Source organism: Pleuronectes platessa, chromosome 6 (assembly GCF_947347685.1).
Source record: "Pleuronectes platessa chromosome 6, fPlePla1.1, whole genome shotgun sequence".
Lineage (NCBI taxonomy): Eukaryota > Metazoa > Chordata > Actinopteri > Pleuronectiformes > Pleuronectidae > Pleuronectes > Pleuronectes platessa.
Window position 1 is genome coordinate 7,671,041 of NC_070631.1, and position 20,210 is coordinate 7,691,250.

The following is a 20,210-nucleotide window of genomic DNA, read 5'->3' on the forward strand; positions in this document are numbered from 1 at the left end:
CTTCTGTAGTAGATGTTGCGATTGTGCATGACTCCAACACTATAAGCTGAGGTATTGTTGAGGCCGAGATGCCTCCTGTATATGGATAATGAGTAGATGAGAACACGCTCTCTGAGCTTTAAATGTGTTATTTCACAGATGACATAAAAGCGGAAGTTGACTCTAGCTGTAGTGATTTTTGAAAAACTGGAGGGTGACAAACAGTTAGAACTAGGAAGGATGGATCAACTAATGTTGACTTTGAGGATATTGTTGGATCGGTCACACTGGTGTTCACTTGTTCGAAAGCAGAGTAAGACTGGGGTCAACAAGTTGTATGTTTTAATGGTGCTGGGCCAAAGTTCCTCAAATCTGCATTTTCAGGACATTTACATGTTGACAAGTGATGCAATTCTTATTTAAACTTGGAGTTTGGAGAGCTCTGTTTTTGCAGGCATGTTTAGCATTCCTTTTTATGTCACGTTTAATTTTGAACTGCTCTGAGGGGGTTTAGAAACCACAACTAGTAAGGAAAAGAAAGACAGAAAATCACATACACCAAATTCAACAGGTTTAACGTCTGCCTCATTTTTATCAGTCCACAGCAAGATGTCGGAGTGGGTAAGAGATGCACAACATTAATAACACTGCAAAATTGTTGCCTTTTAATGTTGATGGTCCACATCTACCGTACACATCCACACACCCACACCCTTACACACCCACACATGTTTTAGACGGCATAGACAAGGAAATCCCTCACTCTTAACGTGACAAACACTCAACTGTCAGATTATGTCTCACTTGGACGAGAGGAGTAACTTGGCTTCAGGTGCTGATACGTTCCGTAATGCAACAATTTAAAGTTACTATGAAATCATCATTGACAAGAACAAAAACAGCATGCATTTACAATCACAGCTCCTTTCATGATACTGTAAACCGTCGGCAAACGATTAATGTTAAGCAGAGGAAAAGGAACTTTTTTGTTTGATTTTATTCATTTCTTTCTCATGTAGATCATCTGAAAACACAAAGGGACGATGAATGGTCCCTGCACAGTTTGCCCTCTTGGCCGTGTAGTCAGGAGCTGTCAACAAGTCAAATCTCTGCTGGTCTGTCACAAACAAGAAACTCTTATAAAATGGTGCTCTTGGAAATAAATCACTACCAGAAATACAACATTGCATGCCCCGTAACTGTTCCCAGTATCCACAGTTAACCTTCTATTAGGTTCTGAATATTGTAGTAAAAAAATTAATAATAAATTACAATTTGAATAGGGCCTTACTTCATGCAGCCCCTGTCAGTGCTCAGGCCCTAAATACTGACAAAACCTCCAGTGATAGAAAAACAGGTTTGCACTGAGGCGTTTCAACACTCATTAAAGCAGTGTTAATTTTGGCAGCTATTTTTGATTTAGTCTTAGTCTTTTGACGAAAATGCATATTAGTTTGTCACATTTAGTCATTTTTATCCTTCTTAGTTTTAGTCTAGTTTTAGTCGACGAAAACGAATTACATTTTAGTCTAGTTTTTGTCACATTTAGTAGCCACATTAAACTCCTTTTCTTCCCTTCTCAGGCCCAGGGACCCTGTGTTGTGTCTACAACTGCATAATAGTCTAGCTTGCAGTACTTAGGTTGTCCATTAGATATCCCTACCAGCATAGGTCTATAGCAGGGGTCGGCAACCTTTACTTTCAAAAGAGTAATTTTGCCCCCTCTTCCCCCAAATAAAATTTGTCTGGAGCCGCAAAACATATTTGATAACAAAGCTGATAAAGTTTAATATAAAGTTATACTATACTAAACTATAGTTTGTTGCATTTACGAAATTATAGAACGACAATAAAGAAAACTCCTCAATCAAATCAAATTTTATTTGTATAGCCCATATTCACAAATTACAATTCATCTCATAGGGCTTCAACAGGGTGTGACATCCTCTGTCCTTATCCCTCAGCGAAAGTAAGGAAAAACTACTAAAAACCCTTTTAACAGGGTCAAAATACATAGAAACCTCAGAGAGAGCCACATGTGAGGGATCCCTTTCCCAGGACGGACAGAAGTGCAATAGATGCCACGTGCAGGAAAACATCAAGATTAAAGTCTTCAAGATTAAAGATTAAAGTCTCTACCAGCATTTGATGAAGGTAGACATCCCGAAGGACAACCCCAACATGACATGCCAAGCAGTCCCGCTGCAATCACAGTCCATGGTCAGCAACCATCCAGACCACGATCCACCATCCAGACCAGACGCCACTCCAGTCCTCAGTCACCGTCCACCGCCGCCCACCAGGACCCATCACGAGCCACCACCGTGGTCCTGGTCCACCGCCCGTGCCCAATGCCAATGCGACTCGGGTCCGCCACCAGCACCACGATCAGCCCACATAACTCAGAATCCGCCACACTGGATCCAACACTGCGACCCCCGGTGCGCGATCCACAAACCGCAATCCATGGTGCGGCCACAGAGGCCCTGGATCTGCGGTTGATAAAGCAAAGGGATTCCGGGGAAGGGGGATAGGGATGGAGAAGAGGAAGGAGAAGCTGGAAAGAGAAGCTCCGTGTGTCATGTGTCATAAAATAGAAAAAGTTACGTTCTTCCACACTAATTAGCTCTAACTATAAGCTTTATCAAAAAGGAAGGTTTTGAGCCTACTCTTAAATGAAAAGATGGTATCTGCCTCCCGAACTGAAAGTGGTAGATGATTCCACAGCCGAGGGGCTTGATGGCTGAAAGCTCTGGCTCCTAGTCTACTTTTAGAGACTTTAGGGACGACAAGTAGGCTTGAATTCTGGGAGCGGAGTGCTCTAGTGGGTTTATAAGGTACTAACAGCTCTTTAAGGTAAAAAGGCGCTATATTATTAAGGGCCCTGAAGGTGAGGAGAAGAATTTTAAATTCTATTCTAGATTTAACTGGAAGCCAGTGTAGCGATGCTAATACTGGAGAAATGTGTTCTTTTCTTTGTTCTCGTCAGGACACGTGCTGCGGCATTTTGGACAAGCTGTAGAGTCTTTAACGACTTACTGCTGGAGGCTGATAATAATGAATTACAATAGCCCAGTCTCGATGTAACAAAGGCGCAGACTAGTTTTTCTGCATCTTTTTGTGAAGGACATGTCTAATTTTTGAAATATTACGCAAGTGGAAAAAAACGGTCCTAGAAATTTGTTTTAAGTGACTATTAAAGGATAAATCAGGATCGCAGATCACTCCCAAGTTCCTGACTGTTTCATTGGAAGCAAGGGCAATGTCGTCTAGCGCATCTATATCATTAGATAATGTATCTCTAAGGTGTTGGGGCCAAGTATTATAACCTCTGTTTCGTCTGAGTTTAATAAGAGAAAATTGCGGGTCATCCAGGTTTTTATGTCCTTGAGACATGTTCGAAGTTTAGTTAATTGATTACTTTGTTCAGGTTTTATTGACAAATATAACTGGGTGTCATCCGCATAGCAGTGGAAATTTACCGAGTGTGTCCTGATAATGTTTCCTAGTGGAAGCATATATAATGAGAATAAAATTGGGCCGAGCACAGAGCCCTGTGGAACACCATGGTCAACTTTGGTGTGCACAGATGACTCATCATTAATTTGCACGAATTGGGAGCGATCAGAAAAATACGATTTAAACCAGTTAAGGGCGGTTCCATTAATGTTAATTAACTGTTTGAGTCTTTGTAATAAAATTTGATGGTCAATTGTGTCGAATGCTGCACTGACATCTAACAGAACAAGGACAGACACAAGTCCCTGATCTGAGGCTATTAAAAGGTCATTAGTGACTTTTGCCAAGGCTGTCTCTGTATTATGATTGGCTCTAAACCCCGACTGAAAGTCTTCATATATATTATTTTCCTGGAGAAACTCACACAGCTGATTGGCTACAACTTTTTCTAAGATTTTAGACATGAAGTGGAGATTAGATATTGGCCTGTAATTGGCTAAAACCTCTGGGTCTAGAGTGGGTTTTTTGAGTAGGGTTTGATGACAGCTATTTTAAAAGACTGTGGTACATAACCTGATGATAATGACAGATTGATAATGTTAAGTAACAAACTATCAATTAGGGGCAGAATCTTAACATTTTATTGCTATTTGTACCTGTTACAACAAAGGAAAACACAGAACACTTATGAAGAGAAGAAAATACACAGGCAAGTGTACGCCTACTTTTAAATTAAACACAGAACTTTGTAGGGCTATTTGAATAAGAAGTACCCTATTTTGAAATAAATAAAAACATATAGCTGCAGCCTAATAGCTTAAAAATATGTATTTAGTTTTAAATGTGAAAACAAAAAGTGAGAGCAGGTTAGACTGGAGGCGGACGCAGAAACTGAAGCTCGGTACAAACCACCTGCAGCTTCTGCTCTGATCAAGAAGCTGCTGCGCTTGTTCAAAAAATAATTGAAAAGAGTTCTGTAAAAAAGAAAAAAAAAAAAAAAAGAAGCTGCTGCGCTGATCTCTGAGCAGCTGAGACCAGAGAAACTCTGTGTTTTCACTGTTTCCATAGTTAAGAAGCTGCTTCACATGGACGAGCTCAGATCTTGTCTCTGAGCGAGTGCGCGGTGCGGGGGCGGAGCCTCGGGACCGGTGCGCTATCTGGGGTGCACACACACAGACACACAGACACACTCACTCGCCCGCTCCTGATACTTCATGACGGCCTGATGCGATGATGTATAAAAAAATTATGTGACTTAGTCAACCACCAACATTTTCGTCTCGTCAACGAAAGTTAAAACAGATTTAGTCATAGTTTTTATTTTCAAAGAATCGTTTTCGTTACGTCTTCGTCATGGAAAAAAGATCGTTAACGAATATTTTTCGTCATCGTTTTCGTCAACGAAATTAACACTGCATTAAAGCAAAGTACCAAAAAAAAAAAAAAAAGCCAACACACCCAGTAACTTTCCAAATATACAGATTCAAAATCACCAGAGCATGACAATTATTTCACTGCATTCAATCATCTTCAACCAAGCAAAGTAAAGCCTATGACAAAAAATCCTTGTTTCAGATCATTTCACGATAAAATATTTAGATCTGTAAAAATAAAATTTACTCCGACTACAATGAACTACGCATGATGTCATTTTCTGACTTCTTCATGACACCTATCAAATTACATCATAGGATGGGGCATCATTTTCTTATCAACATAATATTTTATGCTATTATTCAGAGAGTTATGTTAGGAAATGTGTCCTTATGCAACATATTTTTGTCGACCTTGATCTTTGACTGATCACCTGGAAATAAGTTTGATGAAAGTCCGCCCCTGCGTTGTTGGCGGTCACACACACACACACGCACACGCACGCACACGCACACGGTAAGACGAGTGCCTTACCTGATGTAAAACTCATATTCCAGCTGTGACCCTCAAATCTGTGTGTTGTTGTCTGGAGCTGTTTGGTGACAGATGTTGCCCAAGGTCATGAACTTTGGCCCTAAATCATTCAGAAACTCTGTATCATCTCCCAGGTTGCTGAGGGACAGCTTATCCAGTGACTGGCATTTGCTGTTCTGACCCTCGTAGTCATATTCAAAGGGCTGATGCATCGGGTGGTCGATAAAGTCTCCATCAACCAAGTAGACTCTGTGGAATTTAGTAAAAATAGATTTTCTAGGTCAGTTTGTCAAAAAGAGCTGAATGAATGTGCAAAGACACTCAGTGTGGCTCTTTCTTACATGCAGGCAGTAAAACATCATGTCCATGTCCTGCATATGCTTATTATTGAATTTATTCTCATTCACTAAATAATTGTTGTGTCCCGTCCATCAGTCAGTGCTCTGCAACCTGTACAACTTGTTGAATTTGATAATCAGTTAAGACAAGTGCCTTATGAAAGCATTAAGAGATGATGCCTGGCATTCAGCTCTGTGTGATCTTACCCTTTCGATGAGATCAGGAAGGAATATATTTGACCGCATGCTGAAAGACTGCATGTACCTGCTGGAGCCTCCCTTCATGGGTACCTGGGTTTTTTTTAAAACCTTGTTAATGAGTGAGAGACATTTTGCCTACTTATGAAGTTCCATCATTAGAGAGCACCACTTACCTGGTAGCTGTTGCTCCTGCTTGTTTTCCTTGATAAGTTCTAAATGGACAAAAACAAGTACAAAGCATATTCATTATTCTACCTTCTGCCTTCACAATCTTTTTGTAGCTCTCTTTCTGTAAATGTTTTTAGGACATTTGCCTCTGGATCGAGCGCCATTACAAAATCCAAAACATATTTTAAGTAATGAGTTTCCTGGTTCTGCGCTCAAACACCATTACGACCAGTGGAGACCATCAAAGTTGATTAGTTTCCCAATCAAATGATTAATTTTACTCTCTTAAAACGGTGAAACAAGTCTGTGCGTAAACAGAAGTATATATATATATAATGGCCAGAGACAGCGAATTGTTAATCATAACACAAATTAATAAATCAAAGTGTGCACTCAACATTCTCTGCCCTCCAAGAAATCTGCGAGTTTCCCACTGATGCATTTCCATTGCGCTCATGTTAGAATAACTCTGTCAGTGACGCACATTAAGGTTAACTCGGGGGTGGAGGAGCATAATAGGAAAAGAACAAGGCCTGTTACAACTAAAGACGTTTTATCAGAAAATCCCAATTTTAACAAGTTGTGCTACTTTAAACCATTCCTTTAAAATCCACAGGTCACAAGTCTTTGTTTTATAGACTCTCAAACCCAGAAAACTATTTATACTAACCATGATGGACCCTGCAGTGTTATATTTTCCCACATTGTGGATCATGACCTGATCCGCTCTGTTAATCTATTTGAGCAGAGAAAATGTGTTTAGCAGACCCCTTTAAAATGTGTAAGCAGTCCCTCCTTGCAGGTTCTCCAGGTTACTTAACATGTCTGGCATCTGGCTATACTGGTAAAGTTCACCCAGTGAGCTACTTGTCACACAATCCACACAAACCCTGTAATTAAAGTGATATAAATGTCAACCGCATACCATTGAAATTCCATAGTAAATCACACATTCTAAACTGTTTCATGGTGGTTTGCCTACTTAAGTCTTTTGGACAACTGACTTTGGACCCTCCCTAAAATTTAACCCATGCTAACACATAAGACCTGTCTGTTAAAAGGTCAACCACAAGAAAGGGGAACGAGAGGTGAATGTGGCGGTATCAGGCGTACCTGCCCGATGGCCGGTTTCAGGCTGTCTGTCACAGTTGTACCATTTGAAGATAACCAGGGCACAGTGGGCATAGGTCACAGAGCCTCACATCATAGTCAAAACATCCTTTAAATGTGAGCTGGGCCCTTGTGTTATTGAGCTGTTTCAACCCAATTTTGGGCTGTGCCGGTTCCTGCTTGAGCATACGGATGGTGACGTTAGAGTTAGGCATGTTTTTTTTTATCCTCGCAACAAACTTCAAGCATGACTGGCAAGATCCCTTGAGGACATTGAGGATAATTCTACAACTATAGTTAGGGGATAATCTATTGCAACGCCATCCGTCAAGATTTCAAACTTCATCTGTGAGTAAAAGAACACATGACAGATGATTTCCAGTGGTTACAAAAAAAAAAATCAATGAAAGTGTATCTACTGTCAAAGGAACTGATATTAGAGTATGAAACTCACCTTAAAATGGGGGGTTCTCTCCCTGTTAATATTTTTTAAGAGATAAACCTCTCCGTTGCTTTCATTGATTCGAAAAAAGCCATCATCCACACCTGCTCCACTGAGATGGAACTTTGAGGGATGATGTTCGTCTGTTTTCTGGTCATTATACATCTAGACTCCAAACAAACAAAACTGAGTTGCTATTGTTTGCATGTCGGAGCCGGACAAGAACGAGCTGCCACACTGTTTGGTAATTTCATTTACAAAAAAAAAAGTCTTCACCTTTGAAATAAGTTTTTCCCCCACGAAAGTTTCTTCCTCTGTTAGTTCGATCGTAGACAAAACCCAATCTCTTTTGGAATGCAGCAAAAAGCTCCTGTGGATTAGTAAAGTTTATAGATGTTATCATTTTTGCTCACATCAAACCATTTTAGATGAAGTTTACAATTCCAAACACAAAGTAATTACCCGCTTAGCACGCCTCGTGTGCTTCCCATGTTCAGACCCTGCCAGGGCTGCTAATGCAACTTACAGGGACAATAAAAAGTACATCGTGATACAATATAACTCTTTTAATCTATCACTGTCTCTCCCACACCCCCTGCATTTTATTCAGTGTAATTTTTTATTCAGTTATCATCTATGAAGATATGTCCACAACGTGTAGAACTACGTTCTCATGCACATATGGCCAACAAATACGGTTTCCACGTCATCTAATCTGTATGTGTTAAGCTTCCACAGAGCAAGGACCCAATCGCAGACTTAGATGCCAAAAAATACTTTATTTAACAAAAATAGGAAAACCAAGGAATCCAAAAAGGCAAAAAATGACAAGAGCCAAAAACAGAAAATCCAATTCAATAACTTGGCAAAACAGAGTTCCAAAGAGGCTAAAAACCAGAGAGTCCAAAATCATACCAGATAACAGAGTTCACAAATAGCAGTATCCAGGCATTGCTTCTTCACAGTCAAAAATGATGAGACAATCCGACAGGGGACAACAGAAAGACTGGGCTTAAATAGAAGGGGAAACAAAGACAAGACACAGGTGAACTAATTAGGCAAACACTCAGGTTGACGATGGGGAACAGGTGAGGGAGAAAAAGAGCGGGAAGCAGTAGAGGGCGGAGTCTCAGGACAATAACAAAACACACATGGCCTGACATCCTAACCACAACAAGCACATGACAACACAAATAAACAGGGGGAAAGACATGACATAACAAAACACAGGCAGGATGCACAAGGGAAAATGTCTTAAACCACCAGGGTCTTAACAGTATGACTTTACACTGTGATGGGAAACCAAAGCGAAAAAAGAAGAAGACCTGTAAATTGAGTTTACCATTCAAGTTAAAGGTAAAGTCATCAATCAATAACTGTAAAACAAAATCAAAAACTGTAAAAAAAATAGAAAAGCTGCATTCATAACTATTTCATAGTATAATCCATGCAACTGTTTTTTTTTCATGACCTTAAACTTAAAAATAACACTTTGACTGTCAACAACTAAACACTCAGTACATGTGCTATCATTTCTAAGTTTACAAGGTTGCCATAAAAAATCAAACATTCACCTTGTTCATCGTGTTCATTGTGAACCAAATCTTTTACCCAACTTAACTTACCAGCAGAAGCAGGGGAAAAGTCCTCATCGTGATCCACACTGTCCAATGAGGATGCTCTCAATGGTGCATCTGTAAAAGTTTGTTATTGCTTTTGCAGACATGCCAAACTTCTTGAGTCTCCTCAGAAAGTATAGGTGCTTTTGGGCAGTTTTTACCGCCGAGTCCGCTTGTCTGGCCCAGGTAAGGTCATCAAATAAAATAGGATAACATCTTACACGTTAACGGCACAATTATCTAACTTTTCAAATAATGAGAGCACGACTGTGTCTAGGTTGTCACAGGCAATAATTATTGGCGAGTTTTAGTGCCACCCCGCCTATGTACCACCTCTCCCTTCAAGGTGATTGCCACCTGAGAATTTAGGAAACAGTCTGCAACAATAGATTAAGGACAGAGTGAATGTTTGTTTTGATCAAATGTGTTCAGCGATTGATCAAGAGCTGTCCACTTGTGAAAGGATCACTGATGTTGACACCATGTTTAAACAGGGTCATGGTGAACACGTGCCAGAGTTCAAACCTCCTTCTGTAGTAGATGTTGCGATTGTGCCTGACTCCAACACTACAAGCAGAGGTTAAAACCTTAGAACCTGCTCTGTTGGTTCGCTCTGTTGGTTCGGGGACATCATAAAAGTGTTTTTTTTATATTCTGCGGTAGCTAGATGCGAGGGAAACCGAAATAAAAATCTTGGCAGCGAAATGAAATCTTACTCCACCTTATAGGTTTAACCGTCACAGTGAGGCTCTATTGTTTTTCGTTTCACAATCAGGTGGTCCAACTTAACTTTTTACTCCAAGCAACAGTTAATTATCTGCATTATCTGCACACACACAAAAAATGTAAATTTGTCTATTGTGACAGCTATAATGATTTTACTTAAGACAGTCTAGCAACAGACTGTGGTTATGTGGGTAATGAGTAGATGAGAACACGCTCTCTGAGCTTTGAAGGTGTTATTTCACAGATGACATAAAAGCGGAAGTTGACTCGAGCTACAGTGATGTTTGAAAACTGAAGGGTGACAAACAGTTAGAACTAGAAAGGAGGGATCAACTAATGTTGACTTTCAGGATATTGTTTGATCGGTCACGCTGGTGTTACGTTGTTTCGAAAGCAGAGTAAGACTGGGGTCCACAAACTGTGTGTTTCAATTGTCCTGGGACAGAGTTCCTCAACTCTACATTTTCAGGACTTTTACATGTTGACATGGGAAGTGATGTGATTATTATTTAAACTTGGAGTTTGGAGAGCTCTATTTTTGCAGGCATGTTTAGCATTCCTTTTTATGTCACAATTAAATTTTAACTGCTCTGAAGGAGGTTTAGAAACCATAACCAGTGAGGAAAAGAAAGACAGAAAACCACACCGAATTCAACTGGTTTAACTCCTGCCTTATTTTTATTCAGTCCATAGCAAGATGTAGGAGTGGGCCAAGAGATGCACAACATTAATAACACTGCAAAATAGTTGTCTTTTAATGTTGATGGTCCACAGCTACCGTACACATCCACACACCCACACCCTGACACACCCACACAAACACACATGTTGTACACAGCATAAACAAGGAAATCCCTCACTCTCAACGTGACAAACACTCAACCGTCAGATTACGTCTCACGTGGACGAGAGGAGTAACTTGGCTTCAGGTGCTGATAAGTTCCGTAATGCAAGACTTTGTAGGTACAGGTTTGAAAAACTATGAAATACTCATTGACAAGAACAAAAAGAGCATGCATTTACATTCACAGCTACAATGCACACGGCAAACGATTAATGGTAAGTAGAGGAAAAGGAGCTTTTTGTTTGATTTTACAAATTTCTGCCTCATGTAGATATTTTGAAAACACAATGGGACGATGAATGGTCCCTGCACAGTTTGCCCTTTTGGCCGTGTAGTCAGGAGCTTGGAACCAGTCAAATCTCTGCTGGTGCGTCACAAACAAGAAACTCTTATAAAATGGTGCTCTAGGAAATAAATCACTTCCAGAAATAAAACATTGCTTGCACCATAACTATTCCCAGTATCCACAGTTAACCTTCTATTAGGGTTTTATTATTGTAGTAAAAAATTAAAATAACAATACTGACAAAACCACCAGAGATAGAAACACAGGTTTGCACTGAGGCGTTTCAACACACTCATTGCAGCAAAGTACCAAAAAAACAAAAAAGCCAACACACCCAGTAACTTTCCAAATATACAGATTCAAGATCACCAGAGCATGACAATTATTTCACTGCATTCAATCAATCTTCAACGAAGCAAAGTAAAGCCTATGACACAAAATCCTTGTTTCATATCATTTCACGATAAAATATTTGGATCTGTAAAAATACAGTTGAGTGCAGTTTAAAGGACCCCGGTGCAAATGCCACATTTAAACCACACAGACATTAAAACAGCTTTAACATAATTAGAAGTGAAACTAAGTGTGGCATTTGCAAAAGTTTGGGCACAAAACCAAGGTGGTACAGTACGAGGAAGACGTATTTTAGGACTGCAGAAACAGTGCATTACTGTTAAAGGAGATGCTTATTCTAACGTGTATTTTCTTATCGTGTATTTATTTCCTTTCATTTCATAAATCATCAAATGTGTAATTTGCTTGGAGGTGCCCAAACTGCAGGTAAGCTGTTCAAGTGCATAATGTAAAAGTACAAAATCTAAACTTTGCGGTATTTAATATATTAATATCCATCCAGATCTTAATCATTGTCACAAACAAGGCACGGAAAACACTGAAAGGGGCGATGCTTACCATGAACATGCACCGTATGTACATTTGTGTGATTCCTGTTTCTTATGTTATTGTTTTGCAAAAATGAATGTGTTACTACACTATATCACGTTATTTTCTGACTTCATAGTGTCGTCATAATGACGTCATTCCTACCATATGATTATGAATTCATTTTCTATCGATACAAGCCTCCTGTCATGTCTATAGTCCTACAGGATGAAGGGAAAGCTCGAAAAAATGAACAACAGCTAGAATGAACTACTCATGATGTCATTTTCTGACTTCTTCATGAAACCTATCAAATGACATCACAGGATGGGGAATCATATTCTGATCAAAATAATATTTTGTACTATTATTCAGAGAGTTATGTTAGGAAATGTGTCCTTATGCGCCATAATTTTGTCGAACTTGACCTTGACCTTTGACTGATCTGCTCCAACAACGATTCACCTGGAGATACTCTCCCAAGAAGTATTTCTTTGAAGTTTGGTGAAAGTCCGCCCCTGCGTTGTTGGCGGTCTGTGTGTGTGGAACACAAACACACGCCATGCTAGCGTGCAGGGTAAAGAAGAGTGCCTTACTCGTAAATCTCATATTCCAGCTTTGACCCTCAAATCTGTGTGTTGTTGTCTGGGGCACATGTTGTTTGGTGACAGATGTTGCCCAAGGTCATGAACTTTGGCCCTAAATCATTCAGAAACTCTGTATCATCTCCCAGGTTGCTGAGGGACAGCTTATCCAGTGACTGGCATTCGCTGTTCTGACCCTCGTAGTCATATTCAAAGGGCTGATGCATCGGGTGGTCGATAATGTCTCCATCAACCAGGTAGACTTTCTGTGGAATTTAGTAAAAATTGATTTTCTGGGTCAGTTTGTCAAAAAGACCTGAATGAATGTGCAAAGCCACTCAGTGTGGCTCTTTCTTACATTGCTTAAGGCAAAGGTAGTAAAACATCATAGGGATTTCGTTCTCATCCATGTCCTGCATATCCTTGTTATTGAATTTATTCTCATTCACTAAATCATTGTTGTGTCCCTACCATCAGTCAGTGCTCTGCAACCTGTACAGCTTGTTGAATTTGATAATCAGTTAAGACAAGTGCCTTATGAAAGCATTAAGAGAGGATGCCTGGCGTTCAGCTCTGTGTGATCTTACCCTTTCGATGAGATCAGGAAGGAATATATTTGACCGCATGCTGAAAGACTGCATGTACCTGCTGGAGCCTCCCTTCATGGGTACCTGGGTTTTTTCAAATGCTTTGTTAACAAGTCAAAGACATTACATTTTTGCCTACTTATGAAATGAAGTTCCATCATTAAAGAGCACCACTTACCCGGTAGCTGTTGCTCCTGCTTGTTTTCCTTGATAAGTTCTAAAAAAGGATGAAAACAAGTACAAAGCATATTCATTGTTCTACCTTCTGCCTTCACAATCGTTTTGTCGCTCTCTTTCTGTAAATGTTTTTAGGACAGTTGCCTCTGGATCGAGCGCATTACAAAATCTTCCAAAACATATTTTAAGGAATGAGTTTCCTGGTTCTGTGCTTAAACACCAATACGACCAGTTGAGACATCAAAGTTGATTAGTTTCCCAATCAAGTGATTCATTTTACTCTCTTAAAACGGTGAAACAAGTCTGTGCGTAAACAGAAGTATATATATATATATATATATATATATATATATATATAATGACCAGAGACAGCGAATTGTTAATCATAACACAAATTAATAAATCAAAGTGTGCACTCACCATGCTCTGACCTCCAAGAAATCTGCGATTTTCCCACTGATGCATTTCCATTGCGCTCATGTTAGAATGACTCTGTCAGTGACACACATTAAGGTTAACTCGGGGGTGGAGGAGCGTAGTAGGACAAGAACAACGCCTGTTACAGCTACAGACGTTTAATCAGAAATCCACATTTCAACAAGTTGTGAACTGTAAATCCACAGGTCACAAGTCTTTGTTTTATAGACTCTCAAACCCAGAAAACTATTTATTACTCACCATGATGGACCCTGCAGTGTTGTATTTACCCACATTCTTGATCATGACCTGATCCTCTCTGTTTATCTATTTGAGCAGAGAAAATGTGTTTAGCAGACCCCTTTAAAATGTGTAAGCAGTCCCTCCTTGCAGGTTCTCCAGGTTACTTAAAATGTCTGGTATCTAGCTATACTGTTAAACTTCACCCTGTGAGCTACTTGTCACACAATCCACACAAACCCTGTAATTAGAGTGATACATATGTCAACCACATTGAACCTCCATAGTAAATCACACATCTGCATCTATCCCATAGGCTTAGTTAGATATACAAAGAAAAGCAGCTGGATTAGAGCTGTCAGAAATTTACCATCACGGTTAAGACTTGTGTTTTCTACTCTGTTTTCTTGTAGTTTGCCTACTTAGGTTTTTTAGACACCTGACTTTAGACCCACCCTAAAATTGAATCCACGCTAACACGAAAAACCTGTCTCTCAAAAGGTCAACCACAATAAAGTGGAACGAGAGGTGAGTGTGGGGGGGGGGGGGGGGGGTATCAGGCGTACCTGCCCACTGGCCTGTTTCAGGCTGTCTGTCACAGTTACACCATTTGAAGATAGCCAGGGCATAGTGGGCATAGCCTGGAAGATAGGAAGAAAACACATTAAATAACAGTGCAGACCCCCTCAAACTGGGTAGAAATATAGCATATAGTGTCACTGCCTTACTCCCACGAAGTTGAACATAGCACACAACCAACTCACTGTGCTTGCAGCGCCGCCTCCTTCTTCGTTGTACTTCATAAGGGTCTGGTTGCCCTCATCGTACGGGAGGGTGATGTGTTTCATCGCCCCTTGTCCATACTGACATATAAAGACGAGTAGCAGCACTGCAGACACACATCAAAATAAGTCACTGTTAGTTTATTCAGCAGGAACTTAGTGGTTTCGTTAATGTTTTCTTTGACTGCTCTATACTCACATAAAAATATGAGCAATCCCAAAATAATCAATCCAACACCAGCGGCCCCGAGGCTGGTTGATAGCGGCCCTCTGGCTGGGCAAACGTCTGCTTCTCCACAGTCGCACACTATCACATTGACTGTATCTTGTGCGCCCATTCCCTGTTGGTCCTCAATCTTCAGTGGCACAGAGTAGTTGCCATAAGCAAGTGGCGTCAGGCTAACAAGGCCGCCTTCCATACCTGGAGAAGACGTCAAGAAAGTTAAATAGTGTATTTTTGGTTGTAACAATGTATTTTATTTGACGTGGGTGTAAAGCTACATACTAACCGACATCAGGGTCTAGTTTCCATTGTTGCTCCAGATTTGTGTCATCACCTCCCAGAGAAAAGGCAAAGGGCCCACTGTATGGAGGATCATCTGGGTCTATGACAGGCACCATGGCCTTGTTGCCCTTGTTTCCACACATAATGACACTTTTGCTTGCCAGCTTTGGCTTGTTGTCATTGACATCCCCCAGGCGGAACAGCAGCGAGCATGTACTGTTGGCTGGAGGTTCACCTTGGTATCCAAGGCAATGGAAAAACTATCACCTTAAGAATCCAGTTTACAAATGAACCCTATTCTACAGCTTGTGTTTGATTACAATACAAAGTAGAGCTCTTTCATACCGTCATCAATTGCGCAGATGACTGCTTTGTAAATGCCCTTCTCAACAAAGGGTGATTCTCTGTCCATTTTCTTCACCGATCTGACTTTTCCTGTAATCGGGTCAACGGTCAGCCAACCCGCTGGATCTTCTGTTAGCACAAACCTGATCACAGAGAGGAGATATTTGAGAGTGGAGCAGAACATATTAGGTCGATGACGTTTCTGACAAACAGCCGACGCAAAAATGAAATAAAACCTCCAACGAGAAAGGAGCTGCTTGAAAGATTGTGCTTGATGTAAAATGTGGAAACAATTTTAGCAGATTTAAACTTATTTGGCACCAACCTGATGTTTTCTATGTCAGAGTCCGGATCAGTAACCGTTGGTTTGAAAGAAAACTCCTGCGGCTCCTCCTCTTCCTTTAGGTACACTTCAATTTTCTCTTGCTCAAACTGCGGTGCGTCATTGACTTCAAACATTTTTATTGTGACGTAGATTTTATCTATAGGTGGAAGTGTGACGGTGCCGGTTGATTTGTCTGCACAAACGAAAAGGGGTTCTTCGTTCTCTACTCCGATCTCCAAGGTTATATTAATTGTCCTCTCATAATGCTTTTCCTGGAAAGACATGCAGGTTTAGATCAATACTGTTACAAGGTATATTCATGAAACATTCTTGACTTGATCCATTGGGAATAGACAAGGTTTCTAATGGATTGAGATGAGCTGAATTACCTTAATGAAGTGCAGAATACCTTCATTTGTTTTGGGGTCAGTTTCAATTTGGAAAAATTCTTCCTCTTTTTTGTCAACAAAGAAATATTTGGCCCGCCATCCAGGAGTGTTCATAGTGTCTTTGTCTTCTACTTCGACTCTCAAGACGTTCTTTTTGAGCTGTGATTCAAACACCTCACCATAGAACTGCACAGACAGGACAGATTTATCTTTAAAATCATATGTCAGCCCAAAGATAAACTTTAATAATAATAATTAGGATGAGGATGATGATAATCCTTACCTTTTTGTTCTTGAACTTTGGTGGATGGGTGTTTGTGTCAACAACATTGAGAGTAACAACAGCAGTGGAGGATAAAAATCCTTTCCCATGATCTTTTGCTTCAACCGTAACTTTATATGTCTTGATTTTCTGTAACAGATGTGTATGATATTTTACAAACATCATTTTGAAAAATCTGTATGAATGTGTAAGCCTGTTTATATCCAGCTGCCTAAAGTAGGTCATTGAGCCTCACATCGTAGTCAAAACATCCTTTAAATGTGAGCTGGGCCCTTGTGTTATTGAGCTGTTTCAACTCAATCTTGGGCTCTGCCGGTTCCTGTTTAAGCATACGGATGGTGACTTTAGAGTTAGGCGTGTCCTCCTGATCCTTGTCACAAACGTCCAGCTCCACTGGCAAGATCCCTTGAGGACATTGAGGAAAAGGAAGCACAAAATAATTAAAATGTTAAATAAAAGTAGGAAGTGAGGGCGAGACAGGCTAAAAGATAAAGACCAGATTGGATTATTGAACAGAAATGATAATTATCTCACATCTCCGTTTGATCTAGACTCTGTGGGAACTATTTTTATAGCCATATCAACAGGATAACTCTAGAGGGGTGGGAGCACAACCCAAGGAAGAACCCATTAACTTTTGAAATGGATCGTGACAAATGGATTAAGGATTTTGTTCTTTAACGTGGTGAGATAGGGCGTTAGCCTTGGCAGAGGTTTGCACTCTACGAGCACCCTTCTAGTTTTATGTGTGATAACAGTGACTGCAAGAAGAAAACATGCATACACTATGAGTCATGCACAACTGCATACTCACCCTTTGTGTTCTCCTTTACATTGAAAATCAGGGGAAGATTCTTAAAAATAGGTGCATTGTCATTGATGTCCTCTATATCTACAACTATAGTTAGGGGATCGTCTATTGCAACGCCGTCCGTTAAGATTTCAAACTTCATCTGTGAGTAAAAGAACACATGAAAGATGATATCCAGGGGTTACAAAAAAATCAATGAAAGTGTATCTACTGTCAGAGCACTGGTGTTCCAGTGTGCAACTCACCTCGAAATGGGGGGTTTCCTCTCTGTCAATTTTTTTTAAGAGAAACACCCTGCCGTCTTTTGGATCGATTTTAAAAAAGCCATCATCCACACCCTTTCCACTGAGATGGAACTGTGAGTCATGCTCGTCGTGTGTTTTCTTGTCATTATACATCTAGAGTCCAAACACAAACAACTGAGTTGATATTGTTTGCATGTTTGAGCCGGACAAGAAGTCGCTGCCACAGTGTTTGGTAATTTCATCTACAAAAAAAAGTCTTCACCTTTGACACAAGTGTTTTTTCCCCCATGACAGGATCTTCCTCTCTTAGATCGATCGTAGACAAAACCCACCTTCTTTTGGAACGCAGCAAAAGCTCCTGTGGATTAGTCAAGTTCATAGCTGTTATTATTTTTGCTCACATCAAACCATTTTAGATGAAGTTTACAATTCCAAACGCAAAGTAGTTACCCGCTTAGCACGCTTCGTGTGCTTCCCATGGCCAGACTCTGCCAGGGCTGCTAATGCAACCTACAATGACAGGAAAAGTGCAAAGTGATCCAATATAACTCCTTTGATCTATCACTATCTCTCCAACACCCCCTGCATTGTATCCACTGTATTTTGTTATCTATGTAGATATGTCCACAACGTGTAGAACCACATTCACATAAACATATGGGCAACAAACACGGTTTCCACTTCATCTAAGCTCTATGACTTTAGACTGTGATGGGAAACCAAAGCGAAAAAAGAAGAAGACCAGTGAATTGAGTTCACCATTCAAGTTAAAGGTAAAGTCACCAGTCATTTGCAATAAGTGTAAAACAAAACCAAAAACTGTAAAAAAAAAAAATAGAAAAGCTGCATTCATAATATTACCATGTCCACAACTTGCATTTCATGGTATAATATTTTTATAAAGTATTTATTTTTATTTTATAACACACACCCTCCTCCAACCACTGAACATTTGCACTACACTGTTACTTTTTTTACTACTGTATTATCCCGCCTTTAGTATATTCATATTTATATATTTTTATATATTTATCTTGCACATAGTTCTTATATCAAACAATACCTGTTAATACTGTACTATGCATATATATTTCTTACTGTACATATCTTTTATATTTATTTGCATTCCACTTTAAATAAGCACAATACTCTGCACTTTTACTGCCTTTTTTTGCACTTCTGGTTAGATGCTAAACTGAATTTCGTTGTATAAGTACTTGTACTGTGCAATGACAATAAAGTTGAGTCAACAATTAGATACTAATTACAGGTGTTATCATTTCTAAGTTTTCAAGTTTGCCATAAAATCAAACATTCACATTGTTCATCGTGTTCATTGTGAACCAAATCTTTTACCCAACTTAACTTACCAGCAGAAGCAGGGAAAAAGTCCTCATCGTGATCCACTCTGTCCAATGTGCTCTATGGGAGTGCTCAGAAAGAGTCAATACAGCTCGAGTTAGAGTGCGACAGCCCACAATACCTGCAGGCAGCGGGTTGGCTGACGTTGTTCATGCATGCAGCTGTGCAACGTGATACCTTGTGTTTTTTTCTATACCTACACTTAGACCCTTAGGGGACATCATAAAAGTGTTTTTTAAATATTCCGCAGGTGTTAGACGCGAGGGAAACTGAAATAAAATTCTTGGCAGCAAAATGAACTCTTACTCCACCCTAAAGGCTCTATTGATTTGTTTCACAATGAGGTGGTACAACTTCACCCTTATACTCCAAGCAACGGTTAATTATCTGCAGTTCAGGCAATTGTTTGCCCCCCCCACACACACACATACTTACACACACACAAAAATGTAATGCGTTAACTGCCATAATTAAGAGATTAAGAATCTTACTTTTGAATACAGGAAGAGTTTGTACAAGTTTTTCTATTGTGACAGCTATAGTGATTTTACTTAAGACTGTCTAACAACAGAGACTGTGGTTATGTGGGTAATGAGCAGTGTTGCCATAGTTACTTTGAAAAAGTAACTAAGTTAGATTACAAGTTACTTGATTTTAAAAGTAACTAAGTTAGATTACAAGTTACTTTATTAGTTACATTCAGCAGCTGCCGACAACACCCCCGCCGCCTCAACATAAAAATGACAACCGGTTTTGCCAACACTAACTTTATTAGACACCGCCGGAGGTCCCCCCCCCCGCGCGAACGGAGGGTTCCCCCAACGGGCGCTGTAGCTGAGGTGATCTGACGGGGCCGACACGCGTCCAGAGTCGCTGCCGCCGACCGCCGTACCCGGTCCCCTCCAACCGGTCCCCGCCTTCCGCAGCGCCGACGGACACCGCCCCGCGGCATACTAGAAGGAAAGCCCCCGCACCGCGGATGAGCACCTCCCCCCCTAAAAAAACGTCGAGGCGTGCCGCACACCGAGCCTCCGGCGGCGTGGTGAGGAGGGCGACGGGGCGACTGCTCCCCCAGCCGCAGGACGTGCCCAGCGGGCTAACCACAAATACCGAAATAGTAACGCAAGGTGACTTGGACAAGTAACTTTAATCTGATTACTGGTTTGGAAATAGTAACGCGTTAGATTACTCGTTAC

The 20,210-nt window shown here is 40.4% G+C and overlaps 1 protein-coding gene across 1 annotated transcript; it reads right to left on the minus strand.

Annotated features, from left to right (window-relative positions):
* Nucleotides 1–10,600: 10,600 nt before the first annotated feature.
* Nucleotides 10,601–19,235, minus strand: LOC128441924 (cadherin-like protein 26). The gene is made up of 20 exons (XM_053424050.1): nt 19,211–19,235; nt 19,023–19,153; nt 18,103–18,162; nt 17,915–18,010; nt 17,653–17,805; nt 17,411–17,549; nt 16,832–17,001; nt 16,597–16,725; nt 16,314–16,499; nt 15,925–16,196; nt 15,600–15,742; nt 15,259–15,489; nt 14,949–15,170; nt 14,732–14,856; nt 14,534–14,608; nt 13,989–14,054; nt 13,731–13,802; nt 13,312–13,350; nt 13,134–13,217; nt 10,601–12,812 (listed from the first exon to the last, which is right to left on the minus strand). Exons 1-20 carry the CDS (start codon nt 19,233–19,235, stop codon nt 12,588–12,590), a joined length of 2,643 nt encoding a protein of 880 aa, XP_053280025.1. The 3' UTR covers nt 10,601–12,587.
* Between the last annotated feature and the right edge of the window lie 975 nt (nt 19,236–20,210).

Coding starts and splice junctions, on each gene's coding strand:
- LOC128441924 (XM_053424050.1), bottom strand. CDS start 19,235: ATGTCCCCTAAGGGTCTAAGTGTAG. Junction 19,154..19,210: donor CCCTAAGGGTCTAAGTGTAG/GTATAGAAAAAA, acceptor GAACAACGTCAG/CCAACCCGCTGCCTGCAGGT. Junction 15,743..15,924: donor TCTGACATAGAAAACATCAG/GTTGGTGCCAAA, acceptor CTCTGTGATCAG/GTTTGTGCTAACAGAAGATC.